At 35.8% G+C, this 23032-nt stretch overlaps 1 protein-coding gene across 4 annotated transcripts in view; it reads left to right on the top strand.

Annotated features, from left to right (window-relative positions):
• Nucleotides 1-22431, top strand: part of LOC100245881 (E3 ubiquitin-protein ligase PRT6) — a 36666-nt gene extending 14235 nt beyond the window's left edge. For 2 of the 4 annotated variants that reach the window (XM_059739118.1, XM_059739115.1), the window contains 14 exons: nucleotides 2129-2372; nucleotides 2458-3180; nucleotides 3546-3746; nucleotides 3879-4567; nucleotides 5065-5116; nucleotides 5196-5838; nucleotides 6600-6808; nucleotides 6916-7454; nucleotides 7547-7651; nucleotides 7820-7886; nucleotides 8037-8114; nucleotides 13875-13943; nucleotides 14264-14367; nucleotides 14466-21898. In XM_059739118.1, the coding sequence (XP_059595101.1) occupies nucleotides 2129-2372; nucleotides 2458-3180; nucleotides 3546-3746; nucleotides 3879-4567; nucleotides 5065-5116; nucleotides 5196-5838; nucleotides 6600-6808; nucleotides 6916-7454; nucleotides 7547-7651; nucleotides 7820-7886; nucleotides 8037-8114; nucleotides 13875-13943; nucleotides 14264-14338 (3694 nt within the window). In that variant the 3' untranslated portion in view covers nucleotides 14339-14367; nucleotides 14466-21898. Of the gene's footprint in view, nucleotides 1-2128; nucleotides 2373-2457; nucleotides 3181-3545; nucleotides 3747-3878; nucleotides 4568-5064; nucleotides 5117-5195; nucleotides 5839-6599; nucleotides 6809-6915; nucleotides 7455-7546; nucleotides 7652-7819; nucleotides 7887-8036; nucleotides 8115-13874; nucleotides 13944-14263; nucleotides 14368-14465 lie in introns of all 4 variants that reach the window. The other 2 variants (XM_059739116.1, XM_059739117.1) reach the window with 2 other exon arrangements.
• The last annotated feature ends 601 nt before the right edge of the window (nucleotides 22432-23032 follow it).

Raw genomic sequence — 23032 nt, 5'->3', positions numbered from 1 at the left:
GTTTTGACACTGATCTTGATATTCTATGGGAAGCTCTACGGCACCCATAATATTCAAAGTGTTAAATGCTATATCCCACGTTATAAGAAACATTATATTGTTTAGAGAAATTCATCTTATCCAAATATATACTCCAATTTTCTAAACATTCAAAAATCAAGATAAAAAACAAAATAAGAGAATGAATGTCCTAGAGAAGCTTTAGGCATCATCATCACTGTCATTATTGAAACTAATTGTGATCCCCTTCATCAAGAGTAGATTGATAACACTTTATCCCAACATCACTATGATTCATAATAGAATGTTTCATCTTATGCCTTGTTTTAATCTAATCTTAAATCGAATTAAATTAGAATTTGAGTGTGTTTAATCTTAACCCATGGTCAAAGGCGATCGCCTTTACAACTTGAGCCTTATCCCAAGGCAACTGCCTAGACATCACCTCTTGAAAGTTGTCTTGCCTGGTTATTCAAGAGGTGAATTTTATTTGCCTCACCTTGCCTGGTGGCCTTGGTGACCCATACGATCCCCTTTCATAGCATTGCATGACAAGGAGCATGAAAGAATGGGGGAATTTCTCTTAAGTTTGCAAATAAAAGTGGTAAATGAGAATGATGAGATAGGGTGGCCTGGTTGGAATTGAAGTGTGGAATGTTTTCATTAAAGTCCTTATACTCTTTTCGAAAGATATTGTTTGTAATAGGTTGCCAGCAAAAACGAGATATTTTGTTTGGGAGGCAACTTGGGGTAGGACATTGCTTGTGTACTTAGGTGCGCTCTTTTTAATATATCTTTTTTTGTTTGCTTATAAAAAAAAGTATCACAATGAAATTTTATTATATTCCATTAAACTTTATTTTTCGTTTAAAATTTGTTTTATTATATTGTTTGATGGGATTTAGAGCCACTTATCTTAACTTTCTTTAAACTTTTTTCTTATTACAATAAGGTGAGTTGCTTAATGCTTTATGGCTTGAATAGGATCAACCAAATATATATTTTTAAAGAATTTTATTTTATTTACTTTTTTGTTTTTCAAGACTAGGTCCATCAGCTGTCAAGAATGGTTTAAACTAGGCACAAATTCAGCCATATGCTTCCCCTTTTGAACTCATTATGATATGAGTAGCAGGAATGTATGACAACATTTCATTTCCACTTGTTGTTCCATGTCTTGCAACAAGAGGTTGTGATACTTTTGTCATGCCCTTTACAGGAGAAAATGGTTCTCTTCTCCTTGCTATTTAAAGTTTGTTGCCTTAAGCACTCTTTTTCAATCTCACTCTCAATGTATGTATGAGCTGCACAAGCTGAGCCTATCAAGTTGTCTTTGATGGTGAACTTTGACCATCTTATGAAAAGATGGTGAACTTTGATGAATTAGTTGTCTTTGTAAGCAAGAAGAAGAATTGGTAGATCATGTTCTAATTCATTGTGATTGGTCATCAAGATTTGGTCTTTCATGTTTTCTATTTTTGGGGTGACTTGATTCCTTCCAAAGAAAGTTTGTGATGTTGATGACACAATAGATGTGGGGGACAAAAAAAGGTAGTTGGTTTGGAAGATGACCATTTTATGCATGTTCTGAAGTATTTGGAAAGACATGAAGCGATCTTTGCTGTTAAGGGCTCTTTTTTAAAGTGTTTGCTTGCTTGGTTTGAGATGTTGTGGGATGGAAACAAACCATTCCTGACTTGATATTGTAGATGGTTTGTGCATGAAGCAGTCATAGGTGTTGTTTTTGGCTGTTTCTTTGGCCTTAGTGCGCCTTGTGTACCTCATATATACTAGGGTAGTGCCTCCTTTTTCGTTAGGCTCCTAGTGATAAATTTTATCCTTTGGCTATTAAAAAATAATTTTCAGGATTGTTTTATTGGTTATAATACTTATCCCTAGGAGTTATTCTTCCATTGATCACTGAATCCACTCCAGAAAAGTTTCTTGCTTGTCTGCTTGCACTTCTTTAGCCTCTGATGAATCATGTCACATATTTCATTACCATACCTACGTTGACCTCACACATGCATGCGTTATTCACATGCCAACTATGTTATTGCATGCATTTTTCATTAGTAGTTGCATCAATCTGCTATAGAGGTTCTGCTGAAGAACGTAATGTTGTCAGGTATGAACCAGTTCTAGTGCAGGAAATGCTCACTCTTATCATACAACTAGTTAAAGAGAGGCGATTTTGTGGACTAACAACTACTGAGAGTTTGAAAAGAGAGTTGATCTATAAGTTGGCCATTGGAAATGCTACTCATAGTCAGTTGGTAAAATCTCTTCCTCGGGACCTTTCTAAAATTGATCAACTTCAGGAAATTTTGGATACCATTGCATTGTACTCCGAACCATCTGGCGTGAATCAGGTTCTGTTTGTGGTCTAAAAATATCTTTGATTTTCTGAATTGACTTGCATTTGAATACTTATTTTGATATTCCTTTGTATCCCAGGGGATGTATTCACTGCGACAGGCATATTGGAAAGAACTTGATTTGTATCATCCTCGTTGGAACCCTAGGGATTTGCAGTTTGCAGAAGAAAGATATTCACGCTTCTGTAATGTTTCTGCATTGACCACTCAGCTTCCCAAGTGGACAAAGATTTATCAGCCGCTCAATGGAATAGCCAGGATAGCTACTTGCAAAGTTGTCCTTCAGATTGTCCGTGCAGTCTTGTTTTATGCTGTTTTCACAGATAAAGTTGCTGCATCACGAGCTCCTGATGGGGTTCTTCTGACGGCATTGCACTTACTCTCTTTGGCATTAGACATCTGTTTTTTGCAGAAAGAAGCCAGCAATAGGTCATGCCACAATGAGGATTCAATTCCTATGCTAGCTTTTGCTGGTGAAGAAATTTTCGTGGGAGTACATAACAGATTTGGTGAACATAGTTTGTTGTCACTTCTTGTTTTATTGATGGGGAAGCATAAGAGAGAAAATCCAGACAACTTCATCGAAGCTATCAATTGCAACCTTTCTTCTTGGATAGAAAGCTTATTGAAGAAGTTTGCTGAGATGGATTCCAACTGCATGGCCAAACTGCAAAAACTTGCACCCGAAGTGGTCAATCATTTGTTACAGTCCAATCCAAATGGTGATACAAATGCATTGGGGTCAGCTTCTGATGGTGAGAAACGCAAGGCAAAAGCTAGAGAGAGACAGGCTGCTATAATGGTGAGATCTCATGATGTTCTTTAAATACACTTCCCTCATAGATGGTCAATCTCCATAGATGGACCACTCTCCTCCTACCCCCCCAACATTCCAAAAGGAAGGTACTGAAAAAAAAGGTGTTGCTGGATGTGTAGTAGGAACAATTCCTTCTCTTTACTTTGGCTTTATATGGCTAGTTCCCCTAGGTGTAAAACATGCAGTTTATCAGGCTGGTTCCAATTGTTATAGTGTTCTATCTAAACCCTCTAGTCTGTTCCTCTAAGTACTCCTCTGATATTAACAGATCAGTCTGTTCTGTAGTTGCTCCAAACCAAGTTGCCCCAGTTTGAATAGACATTCTCAGGATTATTTGGTTTGTTATGCAGGCAAAAATGAGAGCAGAGCAGTCCAAATTTTTGAAGAGCCTCGGTTCCGATATGGAAAACGGGTCGAGTAAATTACAATCCAAACAAGGAGTATCAGACTCTGTTGTTGGACATTATTCGGCAGAGTTTTCACAGGATGTTTGCTCACTTTGCCGTGATCCCTATTCAGAAAGTCCTGTATCTTACTTGATTCTTCTTCAGGTAAATAAGTAGTCGGTATGAATGATGTTATTGGGTTGATTGCTAGGTTATTTTCACTTATGTATTGTTTACTAATTTTCTGATAAGGATTTACCAAATGAACTGATCTTTTATGTCACTTATTGGAACAAGAAATCTAGGCTTAAGAGTTTCGTTGACAAAGGTCCCCCATCATGGGAACAAGTTCCTCTGTCAGACAAGGATTGCGTTTCTAATTCTAAAAATGAGGTCACAGGAAAACGCAGAACAAACACTACCTCATGCATTTCAGAAAGGATTTCATCTCCTCAGTTAGTGCAGTTGTTCCAGAATGCAGTGAATGAGTTAGCCTCTGATGGTCGTTCTGGGGAAGTTGATGCTTTTCTAGAATTCATCAAGACCCGGTTTCCATCAGTTGGGAATCTTCAACTGACCTGCACTTCTAATGATACAGGGGAGAGGACTTCATACAACTTTGACACGTTGGAAGAAGATATGTACTTGTGTATTCAGAAAGAGATGTGTAATCTCTTGACGCATTCAAATTTGGTAACTGATGAGAAATTTTCAGCTGCTGAAGGGGGTCCTAAAAGGGGTGTGAATGCTGGAGAAGTCTTGCTTGGAAAATATATAGCCACTCTTTCAAGAGCAGCAAAAGAAAATCCTTCTGCTTCTGGGAATGCTCAATCTCATAATGATAGGGCAATGTCAGAATCTACCACACTGGTTCCTGCATATGATGGACTTGGCCCCTCAGATTGTGATGGAATTCATCTTTCTTCATGTGGGCATGCGGTGCATCAGGGTTGCCTTGATCGTTATCTATCCTCACTGAAGGAAAGGTAAATCATTTTATTTGGCTATGATCAAGAAATTTCTTTATTTTACTAATTTCATGCCTCCTTTCAATCATTTAGGGGGCATTATGGCCTTTCTAATGTTTTAAATTTGGATTTCTTGTGTTAAATAGATAAGAAATTGAATTTATAAGATTGCAACCATTTGCTTTAAACTTTCTTATGGCAACAGAATCAACAGAAGTCTTGTGTCTCACTTTAACTCTTTGAATTAGTGCATATTTGAAGAAATTTTGTTGTTCTCCATAGAAACAGTTATGTCTTGAACTTTTTATTCATTTCTGGATGACATGAGCCCTTATTGAATAAATATTAACACTATAACTCATTTTAAGACATGAGAATCACAAATCGACTACTTCTGAATGAGAACCATGGAATGAGGATCCTAATAGAAAAGCATCACTTAATTGCAAATACAATTTATAACTTTGGGTTTGTTGTCTTGACTTGCCTAACACTTGCGCTTACAATGTCCATAGATATAACAGAAGAATGGTTTTCGAAGGAGGGCATATTGTGGATCCTGATCAAGTACAAATATCTTTTCTACCTTGTTTTTTTGTTGTTTGGAACTGTCTTTTATTGTCAATTTACTCATTTCTTTTGGCAGGGGGAGTTCCTTTGTCCTGTTTGCCGTCAACTTGCAAACTCTGTCTTGCCTGCATTACCTGGAGATTCTCAAAAGGGCTGGAAAAAACTGACAATTTCTAGTGCTGGTTCCCCAGATGCAGCTGGCTCCTTAACCACATTGAATGATGAAATCAATTCCCTTTGCATTCAGCAAGCCTTGTCTCTGTTGCAAAGTGCTTGCAATGTGGTTGGGAAAGGTGAAATATTGAAAACCATTCCCATGGAAGGAATTGGAAGAATAGCACCAACTATTGAACCTTTCCTTCGCATGATCTGTCGAATGTATTTTCCTGGAAAGTATGATAAGGTTTCAGGATCTACAAGGGTAAGCCAGTTTATAATTATGTGGGACATTCTCAAGTACTCTCTCATATCAACAGAAATTGCTTCTCGTTGTGGAAGGACTTCTACCACACCAACTTATTGTGTCGATTCCTTATATAAGGAACTCAATTCATCCACTGGGTTTATTTTGACCTTGTTGCTAAGCATTGTCCAAAGTATGCGGAATGAGAACCCTCATCATGTGCTTTTAAGATTTAGAGGTATTCAGCTCTTTGCAGGGTCTGTTTGCCATGGCATTTCTGTAGATGAATTTCCCAGTACTGCTTCTACACAAGGAGGTGGAATTTCTTTTCTTTCTGTTCCCTTGAGTATTCTTCTTGTATCATTGCTTTTGTCTTTTAAGTGGTACTCTTGGTTTATCCCTCTTTTTATTCATTGATCATTTGTTTTTCAATCTCTATTGAACATGCACACTATAAATGTTTAAGGTCTGAGAGTATTTAGTTTTTTGTTTTAAGCAAACTGATGCTCATAAAAAAAATGCATACTTTAAAAATATAATATACAAGTCCAACACCCATATATAGCTATGTCCTATGAGGGTGTGCTTATATTTGGGAAGTAATGTCTACACCTCATGTCTGTATCAAAGTGCAACACTCATGTGAATGGCCTGATGGTATGTTATTCACAAAATTTGCAAAGAGGACAAACAATTTATAAGCAAATTGTGTGATTAATCATGGTGAGGATGAGAGTGTCCTTATTTTGAATCATACATGGAGCGACTGAAATTAATACAAGTTACTCTGCTTGTTGAAACCAATCCAAAGATGCAAATTGCTTTCGGAAGTTGGTAGATCTCACTTTCAAACAATGTAAGTTCTTAAGATGGTAATATATACTGTTAGCTCTTTTTCTGTTAGAACAAATGGTGTCACAGCTGCTATGAAAGGTATTTTTGTTCTAAATTAGTTAATCATATTGAATCTGCAGCATGTACTTTACTTTATGTGCATCAAAGATCCATGCATAGACAAGTAATTTTTTTATATTCTATATTTCTTTTGTTGCCTCATAAATGCTATTTGCTTGACAGGTAATATGTTAAGTATCTTGGAACACATTGAAACAGAAGTATCATATCCTGACATCCAATTCTGGAAAAGAGCTTCTGATCCTGTCCTTGCTCATGATCCTTTTTCATCATTGATATGGGTTCTTTTTTGTCTACCATACCCCTTTTTGTTATGCAAGGAGGTTTTCTTTTCTCTTGTGCATCTCTATTATGCTGTCTCTGTAGTACAGGTGTGTTACTGAGCTCCATCCTTTTAGTTGATTCCAATTTTTCATCACAAGCCTAATATCCTAATTGTGGTTTTAAATATATCTATATATATATATAATTTTGGCAGGCTATAATTACTTACTGTGGGAAGCAGCAATGTAAGATAAATGGATTAGGTTTCCAAGATTGCCTGATTACTGACATCTCCAATATTGTGGGAAAATCTGGGTTTGCTCCGCTGTATTTTGTTTCCAGCTATATTGACCCTTCTTGTAATATTAAGGATGTAATTCGTAGCTTGAGTTTCCCTTATTTGCGAAGATGTGCATTGCTCTGGAAACTACTGAACTCTTCTATCACTGCACCATTCTGTGATAGACCTCTTGTGTTTGATAGACCATTCAATGCCATTGATGATATGATGGATTGTACAAATGGTGCTTTGTTGGATCTCATCCATGTTGAGCAGCTGGAGAACATGTTTAAGATTCCCCAACTGGATGATGTTCTCAAGGATGAAGCACTTCGTTCTTTAGTTCAGACTTGGTTCCATCATTTTTCCAAGGCATTTGAAGTTTGTAGTCTTCCAAGCGTTTTATACTCCACTCCAGCAGTTCCATTTAAGTTAATGCAACTTCCTCATGTTTATGAGGATCTCTTGCAGAGGTCTGTTTCAAATCTTCCTTTTAGAAGTGCCATCCCTTTTCCTTCCCTTTCTAAACTCACAATTTATTGAGAAAAGATTTGTACTTCCTCAGGTATATAAAGCAGCAATGCCCTGACTGTAAAACTGTTCTGAATGATCCTGTATTGTGCCTGTTATGTGGTAGATTGTGCTCTCCAAGCTGGAAGCCATGCTGCAGGTTTATTTATCATTTGCCCCAATCATTGTTTGATTCTTTGCTTTACAAAAGCATATACACATATACACATATCCACGTATATACTCATGTGGATTTTGTAGTTTGTTAAATCATCTTTGGCACCTTAGATAAATTTCAACTTTGACATTTAGTAAATTTCACTTTTAGGGAAAATGGATGCCAAGCTCATGCAATGACCTGTGGTGCTGGTACTGGAGTATCCCTGTTGATCAAAGTATGCTTTATATTCACCCTACTTGAGCACCACTATCCAATTTTCAGTTTCTTTCTTTTTTATTTATTTGTTTTACTACTTGTATGTCTTTCATTCACCTTTTGTTAGTTGCCTGTTTGTGGAGATGATGTATGCTAGTTTTTATGATAGAAAACCACAATCCTGCTTCAAAGATCCGCACGTCAGGCACCTTGGCCTTCTCTCTACTTGGATGCATTTGGTGAAGAGGTAAATTATTAATTTTTGTACAACAGCAAGCAGTTACATAACATTTATAGGCCCCTCTAATTACTCACGATCACAGTGGGAACATATTTTATTATCTGTCAGATCATGCTGTTCCATGCGACTATTTTTTTTCTTGTAAAATGTACACTTATCCTTTTGTTCATTCATTTGTAAGCAAGATGGTAGTAAGTCCTATATTTAAAGCCTAGATACTACCCCACAATTTTGGTTACAAAAATATATTAGAAAAAAAAAAAACCTATAACTAAAAGCTAGGGGTATGTTTGGCAATGTTTTGCAGAAACAGTTCTCAAAAAACAATTGTTGAAAACTATTCTTAAAAAAGTTTTCAATTGTTTTAAGGATAATATTTTGTTGAGGAACTGAAATATGAAAAACAATTTTCTTGGCTTATTCTCCATGAAGGCATTGTACACTTATATACAATGCAAAGTTCCTCTAGAATTCTCCATATTCTCAATTGTTGTTTATTATACTTTATAAAAAATAACTGAACTCCTTAAATTTGTTCCACAAAACAGTTACTAAAACAAATTCTTAAAAAATTGTTTTCTTTTAGAAGTAGGTCAAACGTGTTTTTCATGTTAGGAAATTGTTTTATATTCTAAAAAGCAGAAAATATTTTTAAGAACATTTTCCAAACAGCACTTTTCATAGAGCTGAAAACTGTAAAAAATTATTTGTTTACACAAATTGAGAAGATGATGCAGGACAACCCTAGGATGGTTGCCTACACTCAAGGGTAGGTGGGCTAAGGTTTTATTTTTAGGGTGTAAGGAGAGGAACAAGGAATAAATTTTATGGTAGAGAAAAATATAAGATAAGAAATAGAGAGAAAGAAAAAAACAATAAAGAAAAGATGAAAAACCTTAGATTCTCACTAAGACCTTTTAGGAGTCTCACCTAGAAGAAAATCAATGAAGTCTCACCATTGAGGGTTGCAACTTTGCAATGAAAGAAAATATAATATTATTAATATCAATTCATCCCTCTAATTTACATTGATTAACTTATTCATAGGTTTATCTAAGAAATCCAAAGTCTACTAGGACTCTAATAACCTATTATGACTCAAATTCTAATTATATTATAACTTAACTAGCTAATCCTAATTTGATTCCAACAAATATTAATCCTAATTTAATTTCAAGTAATATTAATCCTACTTTAATTACAACTAATACTAATTCTCTTTCTTGATATATATCTTCAAGATTCATCCTCATCAAAAGAGTTCTTAAAAAATAACGAAAAGAAAAAATTATTTGTTTGTCTTTCAAAGCTAGTATCAATTTTCTTACAGTTTGTTATTCTTTAGTTGGCTAATCATTTTTCAAATTTGATTCCAGGTGCTTGGGCTATGAACTTTGAACCAAATGTATGATAAACAAAAATAGGAAAAAAGAGAAAACTGGAATTTGTTGAAGGACAAACGGTTTTGAGGAAATTAACTTTTGGGATTCTAGTTATTTAAGAAGCTGGAAAATTCTTCAAAACATATAAGTTTTCAATTATCATCAAGATTCTCTCTCGAAAATGTTTTGCCAATTAGAAAGGTAATGCTGTCTAAAACATCGTCTATGTTCATCTAATTGGTTTTCTCATAAAATTTGATATTGGGATATTATTTTTAAGAGTTTCTTGTCATGGGCCTCAGAGTTTAGAGGTAAAAATTACTCTGGAATCAACATTATTATCAACTCTTTGAAGTTTAGGCTTAAGTTAGTAAATCATCTCATTCTCTTATGTTTGCCTTTTGACATGCACAGATTTCTCGAGTCATCTTTGCTCTTTACTTTGAAATAATTTTGGTTCATAGATGACCATAAAGAAATGCTGAATGTTGGCCACTAGGCATGAACAATTTTGTACTTAAATAGAAATGCATATTGGCCGCATGTCTTTTTAAATCTAACCGATCATTAGCAAGGTCAAAGGAGATAAACTTTTCAACTGAAGAATATAGGCTTTGCTTCAATCTAAACCTATGCTTAAAAAGATATCACCACAAACATCAAACAAACTACAGGTATTGAAATGTAAAAGTAAATGATAATAGAATTGATTTCCAAACCAAATCCAAATTTATATCTAACCTGTTCTGATGAATATTGGAGACATTTTATACACAGAGAACTTGCTTACCTAGTACTACCACATGTTATAAACGTTGTCAACACTCTGGTTGTTTTTTGTACTTCTATTTTATGTTCTTTGTGTTTTTGTATAACTTCGAGAACAATTCAAGAAAACAACAGAGAACACCAATTCATTACGCCCTAATGCTATGTTTTGTTCCTAGAAAATTTGAAGGAAAATGTCAGAGAAAGAAAATAAAGGAAAAGAAAACATAAAGAAAAAAAAAAAAAAATTTAAAGTCAATAAATTATTTTTATATACCATTTCAAACTCAATTTACTTATTTTGGCTCCTCAATATAGGTTAAATAGTTTGAAAGTGCATAAGTGTCTAACTTATTTTAATTATATTTGATTTTCTTTCGTATTTCTCATAATACAATCAAACATAAAAAAAATCATTTTTCTTAGCATTTTTTTTTTCTTATCTTTAGTTTTTCTGGGAACCAAACATAACTAAAAGAACCTTGATTTTTTAGCTTAGTTATCTGAAAACAAAAACAATCTTACTTGTTTAAGTGGTTTTTGTTTTGTTTTGTTTTTTTGTTTTCAAAAGTAGAACTAGTTTTGAAAAATAGAACCAAGAATGCATTAGCTTCTTTTGTCATTCAAACAAAGTTGCTTGCTTATGTCTCTAAGATCATACAAGTTTATAACATTATAAGTGGACATTATAATATCCTATATTTGCTCATATGCATGCTAAAACATTCATCTGTTTAATTTTGTTTTTTAAAAATCATTTTTTTTTTTGCGTAGTCTTGTCTTATTAAACTAAGCTTTTAATGGTTTAAAAACTCCTCTCGCAAGCTCTAACTTCAGATGGCTGTAGGAGGGATATCATAAATGGAGAAGTTGCTTACATAGAATTGCTACATGTTACAAATTTTGTCAACCCACAGATTGTTTTCTGTATGTTCATTTTTTTTTTATGTGTTTTCAATAACTTTGTGAACAGTCCTTGAAAACAACAGAGAATGCTAATTCATTGCTCTCTAAAAGAACCTTTTTTATTTTTCCTTCTCTTTTCACTGAGTTTTCTGAAAACAAAAAACAGTCTTACTACTTTAAATGGTTTTTGTTTAGTTTTGTTTTTCTGTTTTTCTATTATTTTTGGTTTTCTTTTGGAGAGTAGAACCATTTTCAGAATACAGAACAAGCATGTACTAGCCTTTTCTGTAATTCAAAAAAAGTTGCATGCTTATGTCTCTAAAATCAAATCTGTTCATAACATTGTAAAAGAACATTCAGAAGTTGGTATTGGCCTAGAAAAATTGACTCTGGATATTTATGGATATCTCATATCCTACATTGCTCTTATGTACATTAGGCATTTATGTTTTTAATTTTTTTTTCAGAAGATTTTTGCTTAGTCTTTTCTTATAAAATGTCATGTTTCTAGTAGTCAAATCCTATCATACCTAGAGTAATTCACTTGCTGTACCGTGCTTAGTTCCAAATACTATGAATATTTATATTCTTTATGGCTCAAACTAATGATACAATGGGATGATGTAGAATAATCAATAGAAAAGAATATAGAGGAGCAAAATAGAAGTAAAAGAGAAATTCTATTAGAATTATGAATATTATTAAAGTAAAGTTTGGGGCTTATGTATAGATAGGCAACCTAACTCTAGTAGGAAACTGGTTCTAATAATAATATAAAGAATCCTAACTATTTTTTTTTTTGATAGGTAAAGAAAATTCATTAAGAGCCAAAAGGCAAGAGAAAGGGTATACACGGAGTATACCATATACAAGGAAGCAAAAAACAAAAGAACAAACAAGCCTGACCCTTACTTGGTGGCTAACCAGTCAACAAAATCTATTAACGACAAAGTGTGTTCCTCTATGTATACCCTAATCCAATTCACAAAAGTGTACAAAAAAATGGATTTAATATCTTGATCGTTCCTCTCAATATCATCGAAGGCCCTTTTATTCCTTTCTTTCCAAATGGTCTACATCAGGCAGAGGGGGGCAGCTCTCCAGGCTTTCTCCCTTTTTTTGCCCACAAAAGAACCATGCCAACCCAAGAGGTTTCTTTTCACAGAGGAGTGCATCACCCAATGCACCCCAAAAAGGGAGAAGATTAGAAGCCATAACATTCTGGCTTTCTCTATAAAGAATCCTAACTATAATAGAACTCTATTACTAAATAATAATTATTAAACCTAAAAAATAAACAACAAAATATAAACAATATCACTTCTGAAATTTATACCTAAGTGCATAATTTAACATCTTTATCTTCGTTAAGGGCCTTCTAATCCGTACATTTGATTCAACTCTTTGATGAGGCTAAGAGAAAATTTGAACTTTTACAAAATATTATAATTCTATTTAGAATATTTAGGAAGAATATGTAATTGATTTTTGATGAAGTTCAACTTATAAATATTCAAAATATAACCTACTTTTGGAATCAATTAGATGCCAGATATAGAGTGTTAGATGCCAAAAATAAAGTGATTAGCACGATCGTCCATTTCTATTTTATATGGTAGGTTGTGAGTTTACATGTGCTTTAGAAACATCATGTGGCCCTAATGTGTCTTACAATAATTTTTTTAGTCTTTATTGCTTCTTTTTTGGGACTTCTTAAATCTATTTTAATTTGCTACAGGCATTTACAATCATTTCTCTATTAGTAATTTTTATAGTATATCTGCTAACAGACAAAAAATTTTAGGAGCTGTTTTGGATCCATGCTTAGAATTATTCTGATACCTTTTGGCTATTTTTTTAGCTACTATTTTATGTATATGTTTAATTCAATTAACTCTGCAACTATTTGTAGAAAAAAGTTGACAAAACAATGATGCATAATAGCACCATTTGCTCCTCAAACAATGTTGTTAAGAATATCTTACCACATGTATTTGAAACCAACCACATAAATCCAATTCAATCATATTACGGGCCAGGAGCTATAACTCTTGTCCATGTTTTTTCAGGCATTGGGTTTGGTTTGTTGTTGTTTTATTTTTTTATTTTACTTATTTTTAATTTTTATCAGAAACAAACTGTTTATTGATATGAATTTAAGTACAAATGAAGGATAAAAAAACTTAAAAATACAAGAGATGATCAAAAAAAGGGGGAAAAAAAAAAAACCCTAACAAGAGTAGCAAGATGGCTGTACTAATCAAGAATGAAACAATAACATGTACAAAATATGCAATAATCTACAACAATATACAGCTTCTGGTTTGGTTTGGTGTTGTTTCCAGGATGATATTTCTTTAAGTCTTACTACTTAATGCTTGCAATAAATAAGAGCTGAAAAGTTCTTCCGGTTCATCAATAAACTGCCAGTTGCATGGGACATCACTAAACTAGTAAAAATTATAAGTGTTTGAGATCACTAAAAAAAAAATTTGAGACTTAGGATTGGGAGAGATTCCTCAGCTATCAAATCATGTAACCTTTTTCCTGGGGAAAGTGGTGTTTGATCGGATGCAAGCTTCTGTTAAGTTGCCTTAACATATATTTTGGGGTTGATTCTTTTTTTCTTTCCCTTCATGATTCTAAGTCAAAGAAATGTATGTTGTATATGCTATTTATGTGTGATTTTTGCAAATTTGTACTGTTGCAGGATATTGAAATGCATAGGGGGAAGCCACTGTATTTGAATAAAGAGAGATATGCAGCTTTAAGTCATATGGTAACAAATGAATCTTTTACTTCCTCCTTTCTGTTTCTGATTTTCTACAATGGTATTAATATCTAACTTTGGCACTTTTTATTACTGGGCCATTGAAGTTATAAACAAACCACTATCCTAAGAGACCCTTTTTGTCACGTTTCTTGATTTCTCAAAGCACTTGGACACATTTCAACATGTTTTGACCAAAATATATGTTGCAATTCATGCACACTGCCCCTAGTTACTAAAAGCTACTGACTTCTCTTTACAGTTTATCCTTCTTTTCTTTCTTTCCCATTTGCATCATTATGTCCATGATCTGTCATTCTGCCTGGTAGGTGGCTTCTCATGGCCTTGACCGAAGTTCTAAAGTTCTTGGTGAAACAACCATTGCTGCTTTTTTCCTCATTTAGTAAAGCAATTGCATAAAACTTTTGTGGAGGTCAGTCTTCTACTTCACAGAAAGCTACTACATTTTACTTGCTTGTTCTTATTTAGTCTGACATTTAATTTGATAATACATTCCATCTGGATTCTCAGGCAGCAGAAATGTTCAAATAATATTGATACATGATGGATGATAGTGTGCCCCAATGTTGAAATTGCCATTTTTTTTTTCTTTTTATCATTTAAGTTGTGGCAATAACCTAAGGATCTTGGATTTAGTTTCCATGCTATATGGTTGGATGTACAGTCATTTCAGGTCAGTTTTATGATATTATATTGTATTTATTTATTTTTTGGTTTTCATTTGTTTCTGTTAGTTTTATTCTATATTATTATGCCAAAATGAATGATTCATTTTTTTTTATGTTCCTTTTTATTAAAAATGTTTTTCTTAAGTGATGTGGTAGAGCAGGGACTAGAAATGCTCCAAAATTAGCTGTGCAGTAGGAGCTAGATCATAGATCTGCACAACTAAGAATCAACCTTAGGCAATAAAGATAGACTTATGTACCCATGAAAATCACCTATTTGAGTCCTTATCCATTTTGTCTAATTATTGGGTTCTTTGTTGATGGCATGATAGTTTCTTGGATTTGATAAGTAGAAATTCTATGTATGGGGTTGTAAGTGCAAGGGCTAAGCCTTGGGTTAAGGGTGTGGGGTTGGTAAAGTTTCAAGGTTTAGATGATTTTACTTCGGCTTTTAGGAAGAGTTGTTTAGATACATACTATCAAGAACAACTTATGGGTTTTTCTTCTTGACATCAATGAGTTTGTTACTTTTAACAAGAGCCTAAACTTGAACTTTCTAGTTTGGTTCCTATACAAGGAGGGGTAAAGGATATTATGGGTTTAAGAGTTATTAGTGCGATTAGAGGCTTATATAAACTATGGGAGAAAATTTGGGCAAGTGGATTACATAATGGTTTTATGGGAAGGAGACCACTTAGATGGCAGCTCTTATTCTGAATGAACCTATTACTTCAAGAAGGGAATCCCCTTAAGAGCAAGGCAGCATGCATGTTGAACATGATGGAACAAACTTAGCTCTCTATGCTAAGGTTTTCATTGCTGGTGTTTTTGTTTTTTTTGATAAGTGAGAGTAATGTATTATGAACAAGGCACTAAAATATGAACTTAAAATGTACAAGAAAGAGAGACTCACCCCTTATAGCTTAAACAAAAACCGGCCAGACAAGATATTCAAAAAACAACCCCTCTCTCACCGGAAACCCACCCAATCAATGAAATAAATTAGCGTCAAAGGACCATTTTTATAAACAATTTAGACTCCGACCAAAGCAAATATACAAAAAGGGCTTTTAGCTTTTGCAAGGACAACACAGCATCATCAAAGACAATCTTGTTTCTTGTCTTCCAAACTAACCAAAACTAGCATAAAGGGCCCTCATTTTTTTTTTTTTATTGGAAACGGCACAAAGATTTATTGATAGAAAAAAAAGTACAAAAGAAGGATGAGGAATCCTCCTGCCAAAGACAGCTAAACTATAGAAAAATACACTGAAAAACGAGCAAACGCTCTAAAAATACCACTTCTTATGGAGTACATACAGCTATCCAATCAAGAAGTAACGCATTAAGGGGAGTCCCCTTAAAAACCTTGGAACAATAGGCCCAAAGAGAAGCAAGGAAAACAATAGAGTCCCATAGAGCCTCTGAATTCCTTGCTTTATCCTCAAAAATCCTCGCATTCCTTTCCCTCCACACAATCCGAATAAGAGCGATGTTTGCAGCTTGCCACAAGGCTATCCCCCTCTTAGACGAACCAAATCCATTGAATTTGGTGTACATCATGTCAAGGATGCTTCTCGGGGGAACCCAATCCATCTTAGCTAACTGAAATAACCTGTGCCATAACCCAATCGTCAAGGAGCAATGAAGAAAAATATGATCAGCTGATTCCCCATGCTTCATGCACAGAATACAAATATCCGGACTAAGGGCTTTGTAGGGTCTTCTCACTTGTAGCATGTCATTAGTATTCACCTTCTTGTGTGCCACTAACCAGATGAAGGACTGCACTTTGAAAGGAATTTGAGAATTCCAAACGAATTTAGAAGGAAAAACCTGAGGAGGACCAAAAAATTGGGATAAAGCTAGAAAGAAAGATTTAACTGAAAAAAGCCCTGAAGAAGACAAGGGCCACAATATGGTATCTGGAACCGAAGGAGATAAATGCACTCCATCAAGAGAGCGCATGAGGCCTTCTAAGTCCTCAATCTCAGAATCTGACAAGTTACGACGGAAATTTAAATTCCAAGAGAAAGGACGAGTAGGACCAAGAACTGAAGAAATAGGTATGTTTTTATCCAAGACTACTCTAAATAGACTTGGATATTGGGATCCCAAAGGTTGGTCCCCCCACCACAAATCTTCCCAGAAGCGAATTCTTTCCCCATTTCCTACCACAAATCGAGTAAACGAGGAAAACTCTTGAAAGACTTGAGAAATAGCCTTCCAAGGACAACGTTGTGACCATCTGACTATTGTGTTAGCATCCCAACCATTGGAGTGTGAACCATAGATGCTTAGTATGACTTGATGCCATAGAGCTGAACCCTCTCTAGGGTACCTCCACAACCATTTCCTTAAAAGAGCGAGATTTCTTAGAGATATATTCCCAAAACCCAAACCCCCTATTTCCTTCGGTTTACACACGACATCCCACCTGACTAAATGATCCTTTTTACCTTCCCCAATCCCTGACCATAAAAAATCCCTCTGCAACCTCTCGATTTTTCCAGCAACTGAAGCGGGTAACTTAAATAAAGAAAGATAGTAACAGGGTATATGGGTAAGGCAAGATTGGATGAGAGTTATCCTCCCGCCGAAGGATAGGTATGCCTTTTGCCAACCATCTAATCTTCTTGAAATTCTCTCAATCACAGGATCCCAAAAACCACCTGCCCTGGGGTTCCCGCCCAAAGGAAGACCCAGATATAGTATAGGCCAGCCAGAAGCCTTGCATCCAAGTGTCTCAGCCAATCTTGAAATATGAGCATGATCCAAATTGATGCCATAAATATTACTCTTGTCTAAATTGACCTTAAGTCCAGAAATATGCCCAAATGCTAACAAAAGACTCTTGAGAGTCTGCAAGTCTTCCTCCCTAGTGTTAGAAAAGAAGATGGTGTCATCGGCAAATTGCAAATGAGATACCCTAGTTCTATTTCTACCCACCCTGAAACCCTCCAACATATTTCTCTCCTCTGCTCTCACAAGCATCCTACTCAATACATCTGCTACTAAAGTAAACAAAAAGGGGGATAAAGGGTCTCCTTGTCTTAATCCTCTCGATGCCTTAACCCAACCTTTAGCGCTACCATTCACCAATACTGCATAAGATACCGAGGACAAGCATCCATTCATCCATTTCCTCCATTTAGGACTAAACCCCTTCTTCTCCAACACTTGATCTAAAAAATCCCACCTTACGTGATCGTAAGCCTTTTCAAAATCAATTTTAAAGACGACTCCTTCCTCCCCTGATCGTCTTCTCTCATCCACTATCTCATTTGCCATCCATTATTTGTCTCCCTTGAACAAAAGCTCCTTGAGTAGAATGGATGGTTTCATGTAAGACCCCTCTTAGACGCCCTGAGAGCACTTTGGCTATTATCTTATAGAGACTAGTGATCAAACTAATGGGTCTAAAGTCTGAGATTTTCTTTGTCGTACTCTTTTTGGGCAAAAGAACAATGAAAGAGGCATTAGTGCTTTGATTGATAACTCCGCTCCTATGAAACTCTGCAAACACTCTCACTAAATCCTCCTTAATCACATCCCAGCAGTCTTGGAATACTGCAATAGTAAAGCCATCAGGCCCCGGAGCCTTGTCCCTATCCATTTGAAATATGGCCTTAGAAATCTCTTCTTCTGTAAAAGGGGCAACCAAACTTATTGCACTTTCTTCCGAAATAGGAGACCAATCTAAACCTTCAATACTCCAAGACTCTCCTATAGGATTCGCGTAGAGTTTTTCAAAGTAGAGTAAGATCTCCTCTGTGATGCTCGCGGCATTATTCAACACTAAGCCCGTTTCATTTTCCAATGACTTGATATACTTCCTATTTCGCCTACCATTAGCCACTTTATGAAAAAACTTAGAATTGCAATCCCCTTCCTTAACCCATTTCACCCTAGCTTTTTGTCTCCAATGGATTTCCTCCCTCAAAATTAAATCCTCTAGCTCCCCTTTTCTTAAGGCTCTTTGACCCAACAATTCAGAGGTGAGACCCCCATCCTGCTCGATGGCGTCTAGGTTAGCTAAATCCTTGAGGATACTTTTTTTCTTTTCATTAAGCACTCCAAAAGAAAGCTTATTCCATTCCTTCGCTTTGGCTTTAACAAATTGTAATCTCCTCATGAACTTGTGGCCTTCCCATCCGTTTCCTTGAAAACCCCTCCACCAATTTCTAAAGTTCTCCTTGAAACTAGGATGTTGCAGCCACATGTTCTCAAATCTAAAAGGAGTTGGGCCCCACGTGAACGGATTGGTATCCAAAGCAATTGGCCAATGATCCGAGGTCCTTCTGATAAGGGTTTCTTGAATGCCTTGGGGAAATAGTTGCCCCCACTCATTTGAGTAAAGAAAACGGTCTAATCTCTTGCACACGGGAGACTCTTGCATATTTGACCAAGTGAAAGATGCGTTCCTAAGAGGTGGATCAAGTAATTCACTTTCACTAATAAAACTATCAAAGTCCCTCATGCTTGAAGTTAGCCTAGAGCCCCCCAATTTTTCTGAACTTCTCCTTATGACATTAAAATCACCGCCCACACACCACAACGGCAAAGTTAGACCACAAATGTCATAAAGTTCCACCCAAAAATCCTTCCTAAGAGAGGGACTATTTGGACCATAAACTGCAGAAATCCAAAGAGGTCCACATCCCTCCAAGGCGAATTTGACCGATATCGAGAAAGAGCCTAATACCACCTCCTCCTTGCTCAACTTTTTTGAGTCCCAAATGAACAAAATCCCACCAGAAGCCCCACACGCCGGGAGAAAAACCCAATCCTTATTTCTGACCGTCCATACACTGCCCACTAGCCTTCTGTCGCACTTCTCCTTTTTTGTTTCCTGAATCATCACAACATCCGGCTTCTCTAACCTAAGGAAATCTTTAATCACTCTTCGCTTATTACTTGAACCCAAACCCCTAACATTCCAACTGATGATTTTCATGGAAAAACACGCAGGCCCTAACCCTCCAAACCAAATCCACCTGAATTCAAACGCCTATGGACCTCTATTCTTCCTCCTAGAGTACACCTTAATGTCCAGAGAGCTTAGGACCTCACGTACTTTAGCCATTTTCCTGGGGGACAGGCCATCTATAAGAAAGTCTTCCGGCGGGGATGCCTCATTAACCCCCGGACTGCCTGGCATCAGGTTAGAAGACTTCCCAGGGGTGGAACTCTCGGACATCTGGTTAAAAACAGCTTTCTGATTCTCCTCCTCAACATGGACAGGGATGCCAACAAAATTTAATGGGCCACCATCGCCTATTTCGGGAAAAATTTTGAATTTACCTTGATTTACCGAAGGAGACTGGGAAAGAATTTCTGAATATGGGAGATGAGGACCGGAGGGACACGGAAGATTCATTGCCAGATTACAGGACGGGGAGGAATAAGGCTCGGGTGGCTGAGAAGAAAAAGGCTGACTTACCTCCAAGCTTTCCACTCCCGGAACTTCACAATTTCCTCCCAAAATGATGTCTTTACCTCTGGTTCTTGGAATAGAAGGTGACACCGTGACTGAAGAGCTACCAGGATCATACCCCGCTCATTCCAAACCACCATATGCTTCTTACCCACAAAAGCCCCTTTCCACCCCTAGAGGATTTCCCTAACTGAGGAAGGAAACACCCAATTCACTCCAAATAGAGTAAAGAACAACTTCCACACTTCCCTTGTTTTTTCGACACCAATTGGATTTTTTATTCTGGTAATCTAACTCCAATCGAATTTTTTATATTTCAAGAAGCTTAACTACCTTCCCTTTATTTGTTTGTACATCTCATGGTAGCCTTAAGTTGTTTCATCTAGGGTATTGATTATAGGCCTCATTAGTAGTTTAAGGTAGTGGAGAGAGAGGGGGTTGGATCAACATTAAGTTTTTTGCTAATTCGTAACTTCTTTTTTGTGATATCACTAGAATCAGCTAATGTTTTTGAAATGGATTTTTATTTGTTTTGAGGTGTTGTTTGGCCTCAAATTCAATTTAGAGAAGATTGAATCTATCCCCATGGATGTTACTCTGAAGGTTTAGAAAGACTTCAAGGTTCAACCAGATTTTCTAACTTAAATTCGTACTGTTTTGCTAAAGTTGGACCCTAGATTTTATTACTCAAAAGGAAATGGAACTGATGGGGTTCTATTGCAGTTGTCGCCATTAGTCTTTTGAATGTCAATGTTATTTCTTTTGTGTCATTTAGAGGGTTTTCATAGCATTTGTCTGTAGGGCTTAATTACGGATGTGGATACTAGATCTAAGATCAAATATTCAGATGAAGTGCACTTAGGTATCAAATGAATGACATGGAGAAAGGGTTCTAATTGTTTCTTCTTTGTCATCACACTTATGTTGTTTTTCCCTGTGTGTTATTTTCTTTGCAAAGGTTTTAAGATGCTTTGGATCTTTTAAGGATGGTATTTTCCCCCTTTTTCCGTTGGTGGCTGATATAATCAGCTGGACCCAGGTGATCCATAATTGTAGTCGATTTTGGAGTTTTTTTGGCAGGCACTCTCCCTTGTTCTTTGATTCTTGTGGATTCCCCCAACCACAATCCCCCACAAACCCCACCCACCCTTGCAATTGGAACCCTTTTGGCTATGTTTGGTTTCTGGAAAATTTGAGGGAAAGAAAATAGAGTGAAAAAGTAGAAAAATGAAGGAAAATAAAAAATAGATTTAAAATCAATAAATTATATTTATATGTTATTTCAAACTCATTTAACTTATTTTAATTTTTTGATATAAAAATTAAACAATTTGAAAATGCATAAATTTCTAACTAAATTGAATTATATTTGATTTTCTTTTGTAGTTTACATATTACAATCAAACATAAGAAAATCATTTTCCTTAACATTTTTTTTCCCTTACATTCTTTCTAAAAACCAATCATAACCTTTATATCTAAGCAAATTGCATGTGCATTAAATATGGAGTTGAATTTTTCCACTTCTTTTTTGGGCTGCAAATCATTGTGTGATGATCTGGTGTTTTTTCTATTTCTTCTTAATTTTGTGGGTAGGGTTTTTTTTTTCCCTCAGATATGTTCTTGTTTTATCCTTGAATTGTATAGCTATATTGTTGCTCTTTTTAGGTAATTCTCCCTCCTTTTTTGATCATCCTTGTGTGTTTTTTGTAACATTGCTCATTCTTGGCTTGTATTGGTTTCTTACAAATCTTATTCATCTCTCACCCAGTTTTTATTTTGGCAGATATCATGTATTCTTCCTCTGGGTTGAAATTTTGGTCATAATGATGGATTTGTATGCCAGCCAGTTCTGTCACGCTCGTCCTCCATCTGTACAGTTCTTATCATACTTAAAAAGTACACAGAAACACAGGAGCTGCAGTTGTGTTCCAATCATCCCCACTGGACCATAGAATCTTTCATGAAACTGATGGACTTGTAGATTTACGATTACCATCATATAAATGGTCAGAAGCTATTAAAATGTGCCGTCATTTTGGTACTTAGCAGTTCATTTTCTTTTCCCGTTACAATGATGATCAGGCTGATAGTAGGAAGTGTGGGTAGCATTGGTGGAGGGTAGTGAGCTCTTGGCATATTTTTCCCATCTGCGTGGTTGTGTGGGGGGGTATTTTGGCGAGTTCCTTAAAGAGAGTTGTCTTACGCCCCTAGGCATCTCTACCTATCCACCCACCTGTATCAGTTTCGGGTTAAGTTTGTTGGGTGAGGACCCATTCCCATTATTTGTGGGTTAGATTTTACGTGGGTTTTCTCATGCATATTCTGTAAATTGAGCTTTTTCTTAATCCATTTTTCATATATATCCTGACATGGGCCCATCCTTCCATCCGTGGTTTTGCAAACTACAATTTCTCGAATATTGCAACCGTAAAGCGGTTACAGCTCCATAATCAAATTCCTATTGGGTGTATTAGGATGGTCCTCTTGTCAGTCTTTAGTTTCAGCCATTGGACAATGCCTACAAAATTAATAAAATGAAATAACACAATATTGTATAAGTCCCAGTGGATCTGGCAATTATTATTACCTTTTGTTTTGGCTTTGGTACAACAATGTGTGTGGAATGATCTAGTGAGAATACGAGTCGCTCATTCTGTCAAAAGCTTAGCCGTCTTCAGAGCCTTTGAATCCAGATCTCTGGAGCTTGGATTTCAACTTTTTCTCAAACGGTCTTCAAATTTTTTATCGTCCTGGCATTAGCTGACTTGTCTTTATCTTTTTCAAAGCTACATGTTTGGAATTCTGTTAAAAATCAATGTGTGGCGATTTTACCTTTATAGTATGTTACATAATTTCGTAAAGTGTTCTACGGCCTGTCGGGACTGTGTCCAACTGAGAAAATTGAAGATGAAGTTTTGGAAATTTTATGCTTTATGAATTCTACGTCCGTCAAATCATAATCTTAACTC

The sequence above is a fragment of the Vitis vinifera genome, chromosome 8, assembly GCF_030704535.1.
Source record: "Vitis vinifera cultivar Pinot Noir 40024 chromosome 8, ASM3070453v1".
Lineage (NCBI taxonomy): Eukaryota > Viridiplantae > Streptophyta > Magnoliopsida > Vitales > Vitaceae > Vitis > Vitis vinifera.
Note: the sequence above shows the minus strand (reverse complement) of the source record. Positions and strands in the feature narration are given on the sequence as shown.